General features: G+C 35.9%; 3 protein-coding genes across 8 annotated transcripts; all 3 read left to right on the forward strand.

Moving 5' to 3' along the window:
* Positions 1-9361: 9361 nt before the first annotated feature.
* Positions 9362-11080, forward strand: LOC122296969. Its single transcript, XM_043106763.1, has one exon. It carries the CDS (start codon positions 9362-9364, stop codon positions 11078-11080), a length of 1719 nt encoding a protein of 572 aa, XP_042962697.1.
* Positions 11081-11260: 180 nt separating this feature from the next.
* Positions 11261-13076, forward strand: LOC122296417. The gene is made up of 2 exons (XM_043106098.1): positions 11261-12219; positions 12603-13076. Exon 1 carries the CDS (start codon positions 11481-11483, stop codon positions 12216-12218), a length of 738 nt encoding a protein of 245 aa, XP_042962032.1. The 5' UTR covers positions 11261-11480; the 3' UTR covers position 12219; positions 12603-13076.
* Positions 13077-13727: 651 nt separating this feature from the next.
* On the forward strand, positions 13728-17754 carry LOC122296414. Of its 6 annotated transcripts, none has more exons than XR_006238490.1 (8): positions 13730-13942; positions 14609-14866; positions 15019-15254; positions 15360-15569; positions 15717-15809; positions 15937-16032; positions 16224-16933; positions 17381-17754. XR_006238490.1 is itself a non-coding variant. In XM_043106094.1 (7 exons), exons 2-7 carry the CDS (start codon positions 14650-14652, stop codon positions 16560-16562), a joined length of 1191 nt encoding a protein of 396 aa, XP_042962028.1. In that variant the 5' UTR covers positions 13731-13942; positions 14600-14649; the 3' UTR covers positions 16563-16934. The 6 variants fall into 6 exon arrangements, 3 of the variants coding, with proteins under 3 accessions (XP_042962028.1, XP_042962029.1, XP_042962030.1); XR_006238489.1 differs by having other exon boundaries at positions 13731-13942; positions 14600-14866; XR_006238492.1 differs by lacking the exon at positions 15937-16032 and having other exon boundaries at positions 13728-13942; positions 14600-14866.
* Positions 17755-18648: the final 894 nt, after the last annotated feature.

Here is an 18648-nt window from a genome sequence, read left to right on the forward strand (position 1 = left end):
AGAAAAAAAAAAGATAAACTTCTCGGCAACTTCTTGGCAACAGCCTGCATATGCTAGCCAGCAAGGTTAATATATAATTAAATGAGAATGGAAAACAGGTTTGAATATTGACAAAAGAGGTTTCTCAAAAGAAATAAGATGCATGGAAAACACTAGGAAATAAAGTTTGGAGGGTCGGGTCCCAAAATTATTATAAAAGAAAATTGGGAAAGGTCTAAAGTTCATACTGGAATTGATTATCAGTATAGTAGTTTTTGTTCAAAACCGTGTTTGTGGGGCCAAGTTTATTTATATAGAGATTTGGGAGACTAAAGTTTATTTATATAGAGATTTGGGAGAGGGTGCTAACGAGTTCGAACTCAGTGGCGATCATTCAATAAGAGAGCTTGAAATTGAAAACATAATCTAGCAGTTCATTCAACGTAGAATTTGTAGTAACTGAGACTACATAGGGACTTCAATCAGTGATGATTTTAAATTAAAATAAATTTTTAATGACCAATATTTAAATTTTAAAATGAATCTAACTCATTTAATAAAAATTAAATTGAATTTAACATAATTATTAAACCTAATTAAAACTCTTAATTAACTTCAATAATTTATTAATACTAGTAGACTTATTCAATATGGGTCATTAAATATAATTTAGGCCTAATAAAAATGATCAATATTCCAACTTTAGAATTATTGGACTGATTTGTTATACTTTATCAGGTTTATTTTTTGCTTTAAAAGAACATTTTAATCTTTAAAAGAACATTTTAAATATATTATTTCTAAATTCAAATGCACATAATATTTATCATTACTCATCATGTAAATATGGTAGAAAAAATTAACAAGTGGGTCAAACGTGTGTGGAAAGAAAAGATAGAATGAAATTTCTTGATAACTTCCTTAAAGTGCCATCTAATTAGGTCTCTGTCACCAATCTTCCAGATGTTAGATCTTTCCCTCGATTTAATTTCCCGATAGATGTCTCCTAAGTGGGTCAGAAATAGAAGATAAACTTCTCGGCAACTTCTTGGCAACAGCTAGCCTGCACATAATATCCATCATTACTAAGTGCATATGGTAGAAAAAATTGACAAGTAGGTCAAATGTGTTAATAGAAAAGATAGAATGAAATTTATTGGCAACTTTCCCTTAAAGTGCCATCTAATTAGATCTTTGTTACCAACCTTCCGGATGTTATATCTTTCCCTCGATTTAATTTCCCGACAAATGTCTCCGAAGTGGGTCAGAAAAAGAAGAGAAACTTCTTGGCAATAGCCTGGATGATATGCTAGCCAGCAAGGTTAATATATAATTAAAGGAAAAATCTAATTGCAAGCACAACTGCGCACTAATATGTGCACCAATTGAATGTGATTGGTCAAAAAGTTGATTTGATTGAAAATAATGCTAATTTAAATTTTAAATATAAAGGAATCAGTATTGATACGCAGATTAGTACGCGACTTTGATTGTATATAGCAAAACTAATGAGAATGGAAAACAGGTTTGAATATTGACAAAAGAGGTTTCTCAAAAGAAATAATATGCATAGAAATAAAGTTTGGAGGGTGGGGTCCCAAAACTATTATAAAAGAAAAATGGGAAGAAAAAATTAGTTAATTAAAATATGATATAAACTAGTGTAGTAGTTTAATTAGGTTAAGTTTTGCACCCAACGTTCAATATATATATATATATATATATTTTTGCTAAATCGTTCAATATAATATATATATATATATATATTACTTATATAATATGGCTCATGTTGGATGTTGAATTTATGTAGCAAATAGCACAAAAACAGAGAAATTACGATTAATTATATGCATTATCTACATAAATAAAAAGGTAAATGGATTCTCTATTCTTTTAAACAACATTATTGACACACCCAAAACGATGTTGGAGCAGGTCCACTTACAATGATATACTTTTGTCTTGTGACTTCCAATAATGCTCTTTTAACGTGATCGATCTAGATTCCATTCGGTCTGGCCGAAAGCAAATTAGTGAATTTTACAATGATAAAGACTTTTGTGACTTCCAATAATGCTCTTTTAACGTGATCGATTCGGTCCGGCCGAAAGCAAATTAGTGGTCGGAAAAAGGCTGTTGATTAATTAAGAAGAATCAATGGTCTAAAGTTCACACTGGCATGGAATTAATTATCAGTACGTATGGTAGTTTTTGTTCAAAACCGTGTTTGTGGGGTCGACTTTACTTACTAAGAAAATAGCAAATCACGTCATGATTAACAACCAGCTTTTAAATATTTGAGTTGCAAATAATACATAGAAATGCTTTAATTACAAAAGAATTATACAGAAATTATAAATTAACAAACTGACGTAATTTGATACAATGTGAGATTGCAATTAATGACTTTTTGGGTTATCTAGTATTAATTCAAATGCTCCTAATTGAAAGGCCATGGAAGAAGTCACGCTTTCAAACTCTCAGTATCCGCGATTACTAGTATTCACCAAGGGGTCCAATTATAGAATATAGATCAGTAGTGTTATGGCAAATAAATAATGCTAGACAAGTGGGTGGAAACTTGTCGGCAACTTCTTGGCAGTAACGTCGACCACATGCATTGAACATTATAATATCTATCAATTAATACTCATCAGCGCATGTGCATATAGTCAAAAAAGTAGGCGAGTGGGTCAGACATGAAAGATAGAATCAACCTTCTTGGGAGTTGATGTTTGGACCATCCATTTATGAAACTGCACCCGAGTAGTCAGGCCGATAGTTTAAGGGTCAAGAATGAAGTCTAAAGTCCATTGTTAGGAAATCAATTTATGAGTGCTTTGACTTTGACTGTATCCGTTAAGATAAATAAAACATAAGTGACATCGTGACTAAATTTATGAAACCTGATATGCATGAGATATATAGTATATATATAACTATAATATAGTTAGAAATGAAACATGATGGATGGTATACTTGCAAATATAAGAACATGCGTGGTATGTGAACATTGGCTTCTAAAGAGCTATTTTTAATAATAATAATAATATATATACATATAACTAGCTAACGCACGATAATCCTAATTAATGATCAAATTATTTATCTTGTAGCGCTAATTCAATTTTTTCAAGGCACAATTGATTTCCTTTCATGGGCTTGGCCACTGTACTTACGAAGGTTTATAGTTTTTTTAAATAACACACGGAATGGAAGATATTTATAGAAAGATTTGGGAGATGGTGCAAACGATCTGTTCCAGTTGGACTTGGTTAATATATGTAGAGAGATTAGACTCGGTGGTGATCATTCAAGAAGAGAGTTTGAATTTGAAAACATGATCTAGTAGTTCATTCAATGTAGGATTTGTAGTGACTGGGACTGCATAAGAAACTTCAATCAGTGATGATTTTAAATTGAAATGAATTTCTAATAGCCAATTTTTAAATTTTAAAAGGAGTCTAACTCATTTAATAAATAATAAATAGAATTTAACCTAATTATTGAGCCTAATTAAAATTCCTAATCAACCTCAATAATTTATCGCTCGTAGGTTTATTGAATATGGCCCAATAAATATAATTTAGACTCAATAAAAATTATCAATATTCCAACTTTAAAATTATTGAACTGGATCGTTACACATTATTAGGTTTATTTTTCTCTTTACAATAACATTTTAAATATATTATATCCAAATTTTAAATTCACATAATATCTATCATTACTCATCATGTGCATATGGTAGAAAAGTTAGAATGAAATTTCTGTCACCAATCTTCCGGATGTTAGATCTTTCTCTCGATTTAATTTTCCGATCGATAAATGTCTCCTAAGTGGGTCAGAAAAAGAAGATAAACTGCTCGGCAACTTCTTGGCAAGAGCCTGCATATGCTAGCCAGCAAGGTTAATATATAATTAAATGAGAATGGAAAACAGGTTTGAATATTGACAAAAGAGGTTTCTCAAAAGAAATAAGATGCATGGAAAACACTAGGAAATAAAGTTTGGAGGGTGGGGTCCCAAAATTATTATAAAAGAAAAATGGGAAAAGTTTAAAGTTCATACTGGAATTGATTAGTTGTTGCTCAAAACTGTGTTTGTGGGGCCAAGTTTATTTATATAGAGATTTGGGAGAGTAAAGTTATTTATATAGAGATTTGGGAGAGGGTGCTAACGAGTTCGAGTTGGACTCGGTGGCAATCATTCAATAAGAGAGCTTGTAATTGAAAACATAATCTAGCAGTTCATTCAACGTAGGATTTGCAGTGATTGAGACTACATAATAGACTTCAATCAGTGATGATTTTAAATTGAAATAAATTTTTAATGGCTAATATTTAAATTTTGAAAGGAGTCTAACTCATTTAATAAAAATTAAATGGAATTTAACATAATTATTAAGCTTAATTAAAACTCTTAATTAACGTCAATAATTTATTAATACTAGTAGACTTATTCAATATGGGTCATTTAATATAATTTAGGCCTAATAAAAATGATCAATATTCCAACTTTAGAATTATTGGACTTATTTGTTATACTTTATCAGGTTTATTTTTCTCTTTAAAAGAACATTGTAAATATATTATTTCCAAATTCAAATGCACATAATATTTATCATTACTCATCATGTAAATATGGTAGAAAAAATTGACAAGTGGGTCAAACGTGTGTTGAAAGAAAAGACAGAATGAAATTTCTTGATAACTTCCTTAAAGTGTCATCTAATTAGGTCTCTGTCACCAATCTTCCGGATGTTAGATCTTTCCCTTGATTTAATTTCCCGATAGATGTCTCCTAAGTGGGTCAGAAATAGAAGATAAACTTCTCGGCACCTTCTTGGCAACAGCTAGCCTGCACATAATATCCATCATTACTAAGTGCATATGGTAGAACAAATTGACAAGTAGGTCAAACATGTTAATAGAAAAGATAAAATGAAATTTATTGACAACTTTCCTTAAAGTGCCATCTAATTAGATCTTTGTCACCAATCTTCCGGATGTTATATCTTTCTCTTGATTTAATTTCCCGACAAATGTCTCTGAAGTGGGTCAGAAAAAGAAGTGAAACTTCTTGGCAACAGCCTGGATGATATGCTAGCCAGCAAGGTTAATATATAATTAAATGAGAATGGAAAACAGGTTTGAATATTGACAAAAGAGGTTTGTCAAAAGAAATAAGATGCATGGAAAACGCTAGGAAATAAAGTTTGGAGGGTGGGGTCCCAAAACTATTATAAAAGAAAAATGGGAAGAAAAAATTAGTTAATTAAAATATGATATAAACTAGTGTAGTAGTTTAAATAGGTTAAGTTTTTCTCAATCGTTCAATATAATATATATATATATATACTTATATAATATGGCTGATGTTGGATGTTGAATTTATGTAGCATATAGCACAAAAAACAGAGAAATTACCATTAATTATATGTTCTTTCAAACAAAATTATTGACACGCCCAAAAAGATTTTGGAGCAGGTCCACTTACAATGATATACTTTTGTCTTGTGACTTCCAATAATGCTCTTTTAACGTGATCGATTCGGTCCGGCGGAAAGCAAATTAGTGGTCGGAAAAAGGCTGTTGATTAATTAAGAAGAATCAATGGTCTAAAGTTCACACTGGCATGGAATTAATTATCAGTACGTATAGTAGTTTTTGTTCAAAACTGTGTTTGTGGAGTCAAGATTACTTACTAAGCAAATAGCAAAACACGTCATGATACCAACCAGCTTTAAAATATTTGAGTTGCGAATAATAAAGAGAAATATTTTAACCACAAAAGGATTTTACAGAAGTTATAAACTAACAAACTGATGTGCCTTGATACAGTACGTGAGATTGTAATGACTTTTTGGGTTATCTAGCATTAATTCAATTGCTGTTAAGTACTTTTTGCAGATCGGTTTAATCCATTATTCTCTTTTTATTTGCTGATCTTCTTTCATTAATCTTGTAATATAATACTTTGGCTCCGAAACTTTTATAAAACTGTACCCACGAACGATCGGTATCTTTGGGATAAAATTGAACTCTCAAATTGTCCAAAACCTTCCGCCCCAATTGCATTCATATCATTATTAACCAAGTCTATGCCTTCAAAAATACTGCATACATCATCTAAGCTGTTACTTAATTGTTATCTCATCATCTAACGGCATATAACACAATTCCACTAATCTCCGCTAAATAGTCTGCCCTTCAATACCTATTACCCATTCTTTATCCTGGCTTTTAACAATGTAAGTTTCTAAAAAATTCTTTTTGATAATGCCCATGTTATAACACAGATGGCTTGAATGATCTCTTTAAAAAAAACGAGATTTTTGTGCCTTAATTCAAAATACACTACAACATTTTTGAGTTTTGCGGCTGTTTTTTTCCTGGCGTTCTATGCGTTGGACGAAAGAGTGATATACAGCCCATTTTATTACGGCGACCCATATAATGACGCAACAGGTGACATATTGCGGCGACAATTATTTCGCCGCAATAAAATTGACCGCGAAATGCAATATAAGGCGGTCTTGACGTTATTACCGCGACATTTGTGCGACGCAATAGTATTTGCTTCAGCATTACCTATTGCGGCGGATGTGTCGCCGTAAAACAGGGGATTTATTTAAACCTCTGTTTTCCTTCTCTCCCAACCCGATGCGTATACATGATCTGCAGCTGAAAAACACCCTGACTTCCCTCAAGCCGCCGATAACCTTGTCGCGCATCATCACCTCACCCAGCAGGTATCTCTCTCTCTCTCTCTCTCTCTCTCTCTCTCTCTCTCTCTCTCTCTCTCTCTCTCTCTCTCTCTCTCTCTCTGTTCTGGTTTGACCCTCTCGGCCTCTCTCCATTTGCAGCACAGATCAAACAAATTGGGAATTTGGGATATAATTCCCTTAACTCCAGCTAGGAATTTCGGTTTCCCTAATCCTGCTGCCGCAACAATATTAAGGTATATATATAAATTTCAGCCTCTAATCTATATAGAAAATGCATTTTGGCAAACATTTCAGATGTTTTCTGGGCTGCATATAATCGGTGATAAATCACCCCTCTTTGTACCTCTTGCCCTTGCTCCTGATTTTTGACGTATTTCTTCCAGTTTATTGTGGGTTTGGTTATTTCCATCACTTAGATCAATATCTTCAGATTCCCTTACGCAATTTATTTTTACACTTCCAATGGTTGATGTAGATTTATTTGTCTCCTCATTTTGCTCTGTTTAATTAGGTTTAGCTGAAATTATTGTGCATTTTATTAAACTACAACAGTTGTAATTTCTGTGACCATTTACATCTATCTAAATAAGAGCTTATTTACCTCCATTACTGCACATCTCCACCTACAATGCTCATGATAATGATCCTGGTAGATGTCGTTTGTTTCTTTATTTCTTTTTCATTTTTTTTTTCTTGGGGGAAGGGGTTGATAGGCCATGGAATTAGTGGCCATGATTCTTTAATATGGCTGGAATCATTAGCACCCACACATGTGTGCTAATGAGTGAAGAGCTGCTTGTGCTGCAGCCAATTAATCTGCTGCATAGATACCAATTAGTGGCCATGATTCTTTAATATGGCTGCTTTAACAAATAAAATAAATAATATTGTTTTATAAAGAATAAATTAATGTTGACACTAAAAGTCATATCTTTCCAAATCTAAAACCATCAAGCGACATGGTTCATGAGGTACTTTTTGGATGATGCATGTTTGTAGTAGTCAAGGTGATCGTTAGTTAATATTAACATGGTAACTAATATGAGAGGGGTTTAAAACTATGAGTTTGAAATGGTCCAATGTATGTGGTGCACAATTCAGTAGTGTGTAGTTAGTTGGTAATGCCCCTGGGAGACATTACCAATTTATCTCCATGCTAGATAACTGTGAACTGTTGGTTAAATTTCTGACAGTTTCAAAGTCAAAATGGCTGTTAGCATGCTTCATCCATTAATTACTTTTACATACCATGAAGAAATGCATTGAGTGTGGGTTGGATCATGCTATATGCTTACATCTTTGTGAGCTAATTCGTTGCATGACTTTTGCAAACATCTATATTTTGGAACATTTTAAAGGATTGATGATTTATTATAATATCAGTGCATTTCTTCTTTTGTTTTTGTAATAGAACTAAACATGGACATCACCCACTACCACACAAGTCCTTTGATACTTACACATTCCTATCATGGGTGATTGGAGCTGACATAGGAGTTAGGATTATTCAGACATGTCCATAGATTTGATGGGATGCTATTGCCTTTTGTGAGGGATCATGAACCCTTCATAAATATCTGTATTTATGACTTCATCCCCATACTGAAGTTCTATACTTGATCTCCTATAGATATAGAAGTTCATAAATCACCCATACACTTCCTATTTTTCTATACCACCACTAGAGTGCTTTCTAAATGAGCACAAACACCAACTATTCCTCTTATGAAATATATCTCTCTTTTTTTCACTGCATACTCCGATGTCTATAAACATCTAAAACCAAGTGTTGAAATATTCCTTTTTCAGATGGACAAAAGTTGGATGCACCTCACCGATAGGTTTAGGTCAAGGGAATATGGCATTGGGGTTAGGCAATTCCTCACAATGGCTCGAGCTCATGCTCAAGGAAGTACAACAGTGAAGTGTCCATGCCGTAGATGTCGTAATAATTCCTTCTTGCCAATCAGTGAGGTAGAGAGGCATTTGTTTATTACGGGTATTGATTCAAATTATACTAATTGGATTTTTCATGGCGAGCAAGAACCGTTTAGTTTCTTGGCCGAGGACAGAGATGATATACCTGATGGTGGTGACAATAGTTATATTGATGACATCGACGATATGTTGGGTGACATTCATGCGGCAAACAATGTAGGCGAAGAAGATGACATGGCTCCACACCCCGGGGAGCCCAATACGGTTGAACCCGACCCGAGCACCTTTGAGAAGTTGTTGGAAGATGCTCGCCGTCCACTTTATGATGGTTGCAACTCATTTTCCAAATTATCATTCATTGTTAAGTTGCTCCATATCAAAACTATTGGCGGTTGGAGTGTAAAGTCCTTTGACATGTTGATAAAACTATTGAAAACAGCTTTTCCTGATTCACTCTTGCCAGAATCTTTTCATGAGGCACGTGCATTGGAGCGAGGGTTGGGATTTAGATACATTAAAATTCACGCTTGCCCAAACGATTGCCTACTCTATTGGAAGGAAAATAGCAACTTGCAACAGTGCCCTAAGTGCAAAGCCTCTAGGTAGTTGTCGGCCACATCTTCTAAACGACCAGTGCCCCAAAAGGTAGTGAGGTATTTTCCACTGAAGCCAAGGCTGCAGAGACTATTTATGTCCAAGAAAACAGCTGTATCCATGAGGTGGCATCATGAAGAAAGGGTACAAGATGAAAGCACTTTGCGCCATCCGGCTGACTCGGAGGTGTGGACCACATTTGATGCCGAGCATCGTTGGTTTGCTCAAGATCCTCGAAATGTGAGGCTCGGGCTTGCTACTGATGGGTTCAACCCATTCATTAATATGAGCAAACCATATAGCATATGGCCAGTGATTCTAGTTCCATATAATTTGCCTCCATGGCTATGTATGAAAGATCCATTCTTCATGTTGTCTACACTAATTCCTGGGCCGAAATCACCGGGGAATGAGATTGATGTTTACTTACGCCCTTTAGTTGATGAACTACTAGAGTTGTGGGAAAATGGGGTTGATACGTATGATGCCATGGTTGGCCAACGATTTCGATTACATGCGGCTTTATTGTGGACTATCAATGATTTTCCTGCATATGGTAACATTTCTGGTTGGAGCACTAAAGGGAAGTTGGCATGCCCTTGTTGTAATCTGCATACAGATTCTTTCTGGTTGACAAATGGGCGAAAGCATTGTTACATGGGTCATCGCCGCTTCCTTCCAACAGGGCACATCTTCAGAACCAAGAAGAATATTTTCAATGAAAAAGAAGATCTACGCATGCCACCTATGCAGCTTTCAGGGGAAGATATAATGCACCAATTAAATAGCATTGGGCATGTAGATTTTGGCAAGGGTACTAAGCGGAGAAAGCGCACCCCTGAGGAGTTAAACTGGACAAAAAGGAGTCTCTTATTTGATCTACCCTATTGGCCAGCTCTGAAACTTAGACACAATCTCGATGTTATGCATATCGAGAAGAACATATTTGACAATATTTTGGGTACATTGATGAATATTCCAGGTAAAACAAAGGATGGTATCAAGGCTCGCAGAGACTTGGCCGAACTCGGTATAAGGAAAGAATTACATTTGAAAGAAGTTGGTGATCGAGTTATTATTCCTCATGCACAGTTCATGTTGCATGGAGATGAGAGGAAAGATTTTTGTGCATGGTTGAAAGGTGTAAAATTCCCTGATGGTTTTGCATCTAACATTTCAAGCTGTGTTAATGTCCGCGAGTGTAAAATATCTGGTATGAAAAGTCATGATGCCCACATATTTTTACAAATGCTATTGCCAGCAGCAATTGCAGGGTACTTACCTCGTGATATATGCATGACATTGAATGAACTTAGCACATTTTTCAAGATTTTGTGTGCACGGACATGCAAAAAAGAAGCAGTTTTACAACTTGAGTCTAACATTGCCCTCATTCTTTGCAAGTTGGAAACAATATTTCCCCCAAACTTTTTTGACGTAATGGTCCACCTAGCTGTCCATTTACCCAGAGAGTTGTTGCTAGCAGGACCAGTTCAATACCGTTGGATGTATCCATTCGAGAGGTATTTGGGCAAGTTTAAGCGGTATGTGAAAAACAAAGCCCGACCAGAAGGATCCATTGTTGAGGCTTATATTCATGTTGAATGCTTGACGTTCGCATCAATGTATCTACATGATGTACCAACTCGCTTCACTCGAGAGGATCGAAACATTGATGTTGGTGTCCAAACATCCGAGATATCAGCCTTTGGGATTTTTGATCAAAAAGTCCGCCCACTTGGTATCGCAACACCTATCCAGTTGGATAAGAAACTATTTAAAACTGCCCGATGGTATGCCCTCAACAACTGCACCGAGATTGAACAGTTCTTGGAGTAAGAGCCTTGAACTAATTGATGGGCAAAAAATAAATTTAATCTACCATAATTGGATAGTGATTAGGTACTTTATGCTTGTTAATATACTTTATGTCTTTCGTGTAGGGAGCACTACAACATCTTGAAGGAGCAGAGCTTATATAACATTGAAAGGCGGCATGAAACTGAATTTCCATCGTGGTTCAGGAAACGTGTAAGTTCAGGAAGACTTACATAATATCTACCCCACTTTATTTCCATTAATAGATACGTACTTATTCATTTCCATTGCCTTGCTTGTCTTCATGTCATTATTTTAGATTCAAGCGCTACGTGGTAGGGATCCCCACATAGTATCTGACGATCTTTATGCAATAGCTTGTGGGCCTGACCCTTGGGTGGGTTCATATTCTGGGTGTATAATGAATGGTATACGATTTCATACACGACTCCGGGAATTGAGACGTAGGACACAAAATAGTGGTGTTCTAGTTACAAGTGAGCACCAATCAAGTATGGTTGATTTCTATGGTGTTCTGAATGACATATTGGAGGTGAGGTACATGGGTTGGCGGCGTGTGTGGTTATTTAGTTGCGATTGGTTTGATGTTGGCGATCCAATTCGAGGGATCAGGGTTGGTGAGCATTTCACAAGTGTCAATCATAGTAGAACTTGGTATAAGGATGAGCCATTCATATTGGCATGCCAAGCTTCACAAGTATTTTACCTCAAAGACACGAGATTTTCTGGTTCTTGGCACATTGTGCAAAAGATCACATATAGGAATGTCTATGACGTTCCACAATTGGATCGCCATGATGATGTAGATGAACCTAGCGAGTCCAATGTCTTCCAAGAAGAACAAACTCCAGAAGAAGCAGTAGATGTGGACACCGAGCATAATGTCGACAACCCCCAATGGGTAAGGCCAGATGTTCAGTCAGCCACGATAGCCACTACCGCATTGGCTGGGGGAAGTACTCACAATGTCAACAACCTGGGTAATATCGACGACATTTCAGATGAGGAAGAATTCAATTCTAGCGATACCATGTCTAATGGATCATGTGAGGAGGAAGACCTTGATGACACCGATGCGGAGTCTAATGTTGAAGGCTCTCCGAGTAATGACACTGATCGAGGATGGGATTCAAGCTAAGGTCTCACTTCCAGAAACCCTTTTCTTAATCATATAGCTTCCAAGTACATAATCCATCATATTATACCTTTAGTAATGTGTTAGATGTCATATGGTGTCTTTTGTAATTAATTCCATTCATATTAATATATACTCCAGTATTTATTATAATTTGAAACTGTATGTACCAGTTCAATATTGGGGTGTTGAGTTGAATAATCTTTAAGGAAAATATACATGGGTAGTTGGCGTACATGAATTATGGTTCAGGGAGGCATGGGGTGTTGATTAAAATATGATAAAGTAAGTGTGTATCAGTGCACATATTCTCTAGCCTCTATTGCTTCAAGATTTATGCATGGAGTGCCTGATTTGGTATTTGGTATTTTGTAATGCATTGAACAGATTCACAAGTTTGTTGGTGGTGTGATTGGTGATCGAGTTCAAGGATGATGGCAGTAGATGGATAAACGAAGAGGAGTTGGAGGACAAAGTCATGCCGACATTCTTGGGGAGTACCATGAAGCAGCTAGAGAGCAAGTTGTTTTAATTACTACAATCCCCCAAACTTCTTCAGTACATGCTGCATAGCCCCTTACCTTATTGCCCTCAAAGTTAAATACTGATATATATACATATATATATATATATCAAGAATTGGCTAGTGGTTTGTGATAAATAGTGCAACGAAATATTGTTTAGTATTTTGAAATTATTCAGCCAGATATGTGGTGTAAACCCTGGAGGCATGTTTGCATCGAAGTGGGGCCATGAAATCTGAACGAAGGGGTTAAACATGTATGCTTGTTTATTGTGTGGAAATGGTGCTGATCAGTTATTCGGTATTAGATAATGGAACCCTTCTTTTTTGGATATGAACCCTTCTTAGAAGATGGTAGATGGTAGAGGTTATTACATATGCATTGCATTACAAGAATTGTGACTGGAGTAAATTCAGTTGAGAAGAATGTTATGCAGCATACATATACATTTATTATAACTTAATTAATATGTATTTACTGGGATATAACACTTTTATCCTATTTCATTTATTATACATAATTAACAGGTGAAAACTTATGCTTGCATAAGACATTAATGGGCGAAAGCATTTTCATGCCCAGCTCTGATATGTTGGTATGTAGGGATCCATTACTTGATCGGTTTCTTCTGAGCTAACCATAAATCATGCTAGTATGGTTAGCTATACAATTAATGAATTGGAAATCATTTTAAGATTAATTTGACATGTTGAATACGTTGCTGTTAGTTAGAGTACTTGGGCAAGTTTGTCCATTCCAAAACAGATTAATTAAAATAGATTAATTAAAATCTAAATTCAGTTAATATTTTTATTAATTATTAATATATATATATATATATATAACTTTTTAAACAATGCTCTTAAAACGAGGAAAAATGCTAAGTGAGAAGGATACGTTCATATTATACAAGTATAGGAGGCGGGAAAATTATTTCATGAGGCGGGATCCTTCATTTGGGGGGAAATATCTGGAAAGCCGTAAGGGTAAATTCGTAATCACATTCTTTGCAAAAGCTGAAGAAGTATTACACAACCATTTAGTGTTTTATTTCATAAGCACTTTGCGTACAAGTTCTTGGAGGAAGTCTCTAGAAAGCTGTAGAGATTTTCAGGGGAATTAGGGCCATCGTCTTGAGCTGAAGAAGAGAAGCTTACCTCAACTGTGGTGCAGCTTGGTATAAGGGGTCACTGTGGGTGCTAGGTACGTTCTCTTGAATTTTTATATTTGTATGGTTGAAGGGCCGAAATGTTTTCTCTTGGGTATGGTGTCCATTTTCTCTTCCCCACCCCCATTTTCGTAAGCCATGGGCGAAATATACATGGGTTTCCTCCATGCCTATGTCAATGACAGTTCTATTCAACCTTGATGATTTTAGTGATAATGATTTTAGTGAACCATAAACATTGTTGGTTAACTCCGGGTTGCATAGAGATACATGCAAGAACCATGAGGGGATTTACTAGACAAGGTTTACACAGACATGCAATTTTATTAGGCCAACCATATAATTTCAGAGGGCATTAGAAGAAGAAATGCATGTTCTTCTAAAATAAGAATGCCGACTGGTTCTTGCATGTATATGCCCCCAATGTCGACAATTGCTCCGTGTGCTGGTTGGTTCATATGGTAACCAGCAACTCATTCTTTTTGCTATTTAACAGTTTAAATAACAGTCAAATTAGGGTGGCCACATTAATTTAGAATACAAATATACCTTCAAGAAATTATGTTCTAATGATCAGACAACTTACTGGTAGATGCCGTGTGTAAGTAATATATTAGACATTGGTACATAGATTTTTTGGAAATGGTCGATGTCTATGCATGTTGTAAAAGCTACTGATTTTACCATTGCAGTAAAATCAGGTGTATCAGAATAGGGGGTAAATCTGCAGCTCATTACAAGAATGGTGCGAAGTTTGATTGGTAGAGGAGTCCGTGGACGCGGAGGAGGATTTCGGGGCATATCGGTGCGCAGGCCAATTATACAAGACGCTCAGTCACCACCCAGAAGCTCTGAACCGAACCTGCGAGACGAGGTTAACTCCTCGTCATCAGACGACTCAACCCAACCACCCGATGTCGTATTTGAGACTGAGTTCCCCGAACAATTGGATGGAACAGGTATCTCTACTATTTTTTCTAATAAATTCCAGTCAACATTTACTTACTATTAGAGTAAATACTTACAACCATGCTGATCCAAATCAGTTCTAAGTTGGGCACTACACCACTATAGTAATTTTAATCCTCCCATTAACTTGGTTAAATTCAAGCTGTGAGTAAGAAACGAGGCCGTGGACGAGCCAAGATGACAAAATTTGACATGCTTCGGAAAATGGGCCCGATTCCGTTGCTTATCAAGAATGGAGACACTAAGGTGTCATGCCAAAATGCTAACATTTTCAGTGGACGGGTGACATGGATAATAAAGCATTATGCAAACATGGGTTACAACCGTTGGAATGAAGTGCCAGAAGCTGAACAGGAGGAGTTGTGTGGCCGTGTCCGAGTAAGCAATACTACTTATCACAATATAGTAGGGGATAACCAGTCATCTTATTTTGTATTGCATACCACACATTCCTTAATTTTACACTTCTGTGACATTGATTAGGCTGACTTTATTGTTGAATGGGAAAAAGAAAACCATCGAAAGACTGTTATTGACCAACTACGTAGACGGTTTAATTCTTTCCACTATGACTTACACAAGATATTCCTTGGGTATGGGAGTACGAAAGTTGCTCTAGCAAGAGGAACCGAGTTGGTGGATCATGCAGTGTGGAGGAAATTGTGCATGCGCTGGGGTAGCAAGGAGTTCAAGGTATAAACATTACTAACTATGAAAGTTGCTTTGAAATTAATCTTTCTCCAATTTTTTAATATTCTAGTAACTTTCGTTGCAACTTATCTCCTCTTTCTATTTGGCAAAATAAAAGGCTCATTGCTGATAATTTACTTCCTGGAGTAGGCCTTGTCGCTGCAAAACAAGGCTAATAGAGGCAAACAGCTCACCAACCATACTGCTGGCAGGAAATCCTTTGTTCGAATACTCGAAGAGCAGGTAATTATTATCTTAGTACATGTGTGATTATCAGTCCTTTGAATTGAAATCAGAAGTTATACCTACAATATGGTAATGGGAACTTTGGGTTGGACATTCCTCACAAAATTTTAATTGTATGTTTCAGCGTGAGGGTGTTAATAATTTGGTCGAATTTTTTAAAGAGACACGATGGTCCAAGAAGAAGAACGGGTTTGTAACCGACATGAGTGAAGAGCTGTATGTGATTATATTTTGCTATGTATAAAACTTCGTATTTTTGTTGTAATTAACATAACATGTACATTTGTGTTGTAATATTTCATATCTAAAACTGTTGGAAAATTATTTATACCTACAATATGACATTGATGGCATTACTTGTTACACGTAGAAAGTAAAATATTTAAAACTGAAGCATTTTCATGTTGAAAGGAAAAAATGGTGGAAAAGCTGAATGAAATGCAGCCGGAAGAGCGCACTAAAGAGGCAGCAGCTGCAGTGTTTAGGGAGGTCCTAGGGAGGAGATCAGGATATGAGAGGGGTTTGGGGGAGAAGGTAATGCCTATAACTCATGGAATAGCCCAAACTAGTAACAATGGAGGTCTATTGAGCGAGGATGCACAGTATTGGAAGGCGCAGTTTGAGGGGTTAAAGGCAAATGTTCAGGAGATTTTACTAAAGCAAGCAGAATTTGATAAATTTATGACATACACTCAATCACAACAACAGTCACAGGGGGAGTTTCCGAGGAAGACTCCGGGGGCTATGTAAGATAGTCTTGTGGTAGGTTTTTTGGGACTTTTTGGGAGATATTTTGGAACTTTTGGACTATTTTGAGAGGCAACAGATTATGGTAATGTACATATAGTTAGTTGGCTGACAACATTGACATATTTTGTGAGTGGCTTTTTGGACCATCATGTATGGGTGTTTGCCAAGAGAGGTGGATGCATTATATATTTGGAAACAAAGATGGGATTTTATAAGTACTGCTTACAATTTCAACTTTATGGGTAGTAATGAACTCCCTCCTGTCTATATAGACAGGACGCGATTTGGGTTGATAATATGATGGTAGTGCAAAAGAGTTTGATACTTGCGACCTTGCCGATACATGTGGGGGCGACAACCCTTTCAAACAGGTATTTATCAAAAACTGGCATCTAGTTAATTTGGTACTGAGTTCGAGTTGCATTAATTTAGTAGGATTTAAATGGTTGTTTCATTTGAAAGGGTAATTTCCTGCATTATAATATAAGATGAACTATGGGGTAAGTTGATCTTTATTATAATGTTAGTTATGAAGTAATTTTAGTTACTACATACAGTTATGAAAATAAATGGTTAGTTCTGAATGGATTGAGGAAGCAGTTTGGGGGGAGTTAATAGCACGGTTAACCAATTATTTCTAAGTGGTATGAGCAGGGTAAACTCAACAATTAATATATTTAGGTTCCCACATTAAAATCTATTCACCTCAGGTAGATGTTTAGTTAAAAAGCAATGTAATCTGATGGATATAGTTTGTGGGAATTTTATATTACTTTTCTATATTTAACCAGTGGGTTTTTGTATAATTTTGGATGCAGGAAAAACTGTTGGGCAAGATGGGGCTAGCTGATGGGTGATTGGTGAAACTAGTACAAAGATGGGAGCAGTTATGGTTCTAGACACAAAAGATACTGATGGTTCCATGATTGAAAGGACTCAAATGTTGTCAACCTACGGTACACTGTCTGAATATATATGATAATTATAGTTGCCGTGTATTAAATGTCCAAAAATTATTGCCTCATATGCGACTGCACAGTAAGAAGTTGCTAATTTAGGTAAATATGTAATAGAGTGATTGGTAAATCACTGGTAGTGGAATTAGGTGGATCAAATGTATGGTACACCAAAACTATGACAGCTTTCAGGGTATATGAAGTTGCTGGAATATAAATGATACAATATTTACGTAGTTGGAAGATGCATATTTCTGTTTGAGCCATAAATAGGTTGGAAAACACGTTAATTGATGTTTGAAGTTACAGCTTTAAGTAGCATTTCTCTATTTCTATCATTTGCAGGTTTATGTTCCCACAAATATATTATGGACGTAAAAAGTTATTATAGATTGCGAGCCCGAGGCTATAATTTGCTGCGAATTTACCATCAATTTGCAACCAAGAAAATATTTATTTGCTGCGAAAAATCCAGACATTTTTGACACTAATGATATGAATGTAATATTTCACGTCGGATAAATATAGTAGCAAGACAACTAACATGGGTCGCAAAAGCTACATTTACATTTGCGACCATAGTAATCTTTTGCAGCCAATTTTTTGACATTTGTGACAAATATTAGATGAATTAAAAATTAGTCGTGACGGTCAAGTACAATTGAGAATGTCATGAGTAATTTGCTATTTGCGACCTCGTAGTTTTTTTAGCTGCGAATATGATTTGGTATTTACGACATTGTCAGTTGTTTATTTGCTACGAATGACAAAATACTTGCGACTAAAATTAGATAAGAGCAGAAACATTCACGGCGGGACAATTCGGGTCGCAAAAAAGAGATATCGCAGTAAAATCAATTGACGCAAATACTCATTTGCGTCTGTAAAATGGGACGCAAATATCATTCTAAAACCGTCCGTCCATTGGCGACAAAGATGGATCGACGCTATATATAGTCACTTACGGCGCAAATTAAACATTTACGGTTAGAAAAGTGGACGCTAATGAAGCAATATTCAGATGGAAAATGACTTTTTGCGTCTATGATGGAAGCTAGTTTGGGGCGATCAAAATGGACGCGAATAAAGTAACGTTTTGCGATTAATCATTCGTGCGCCGCGTCAACTCT

This window comes from Carya illinoinensis, chromosome 15 (assembly GCF_018687715.1).
Source record: "Carya illinoinensis cultivar Pawnee chromosome 15, C.illinoinensisPawnee_v1, whole genome shotgun sequence".
Lineage (NCBI taxonomy): Eukaryota > Viridiplantae > Streptophyta > Magnoliopsida > Fagales > Juglandaceae > Carya > Carya illinoinensis.

Coding starts and splice junctions, on each gene's coding strand:
- LOC122296414 (XM_043106094.1), top strand. CDS start 14,650: ATGGTGCGAAGTTTGATTGGTAGAGGAGTCCGTGGACGCGGAGGAGGA. Junction 15,255..15,359: donor AGTTGTGTGGCCGTGTCCGA/GTAAGCAATACT, acceptor GACATTGATTAG/GCTGACTTTATTGTTGAATG. Junction 16,033..16,223: donor ACATGAGTGAAGAGCTGTAT/GTGATTATATTT, acceptor TCATGTTGAAAG/GAAAAAATGGTGGAAAAGCT.
- LOC122296417 (XM_043106098.1), top strand. CDS start 11,481: ATGAATGGTATACGATTTCATACACGACTCCGGGAATTGAGACGTAGG.
- LOC122296969 (XM_043106763.1), top strand. CDS start 9,362: ATGAGGTGGCATCATGAAGAAAGGGTACAAGATGAAAGCACTTTGCGC.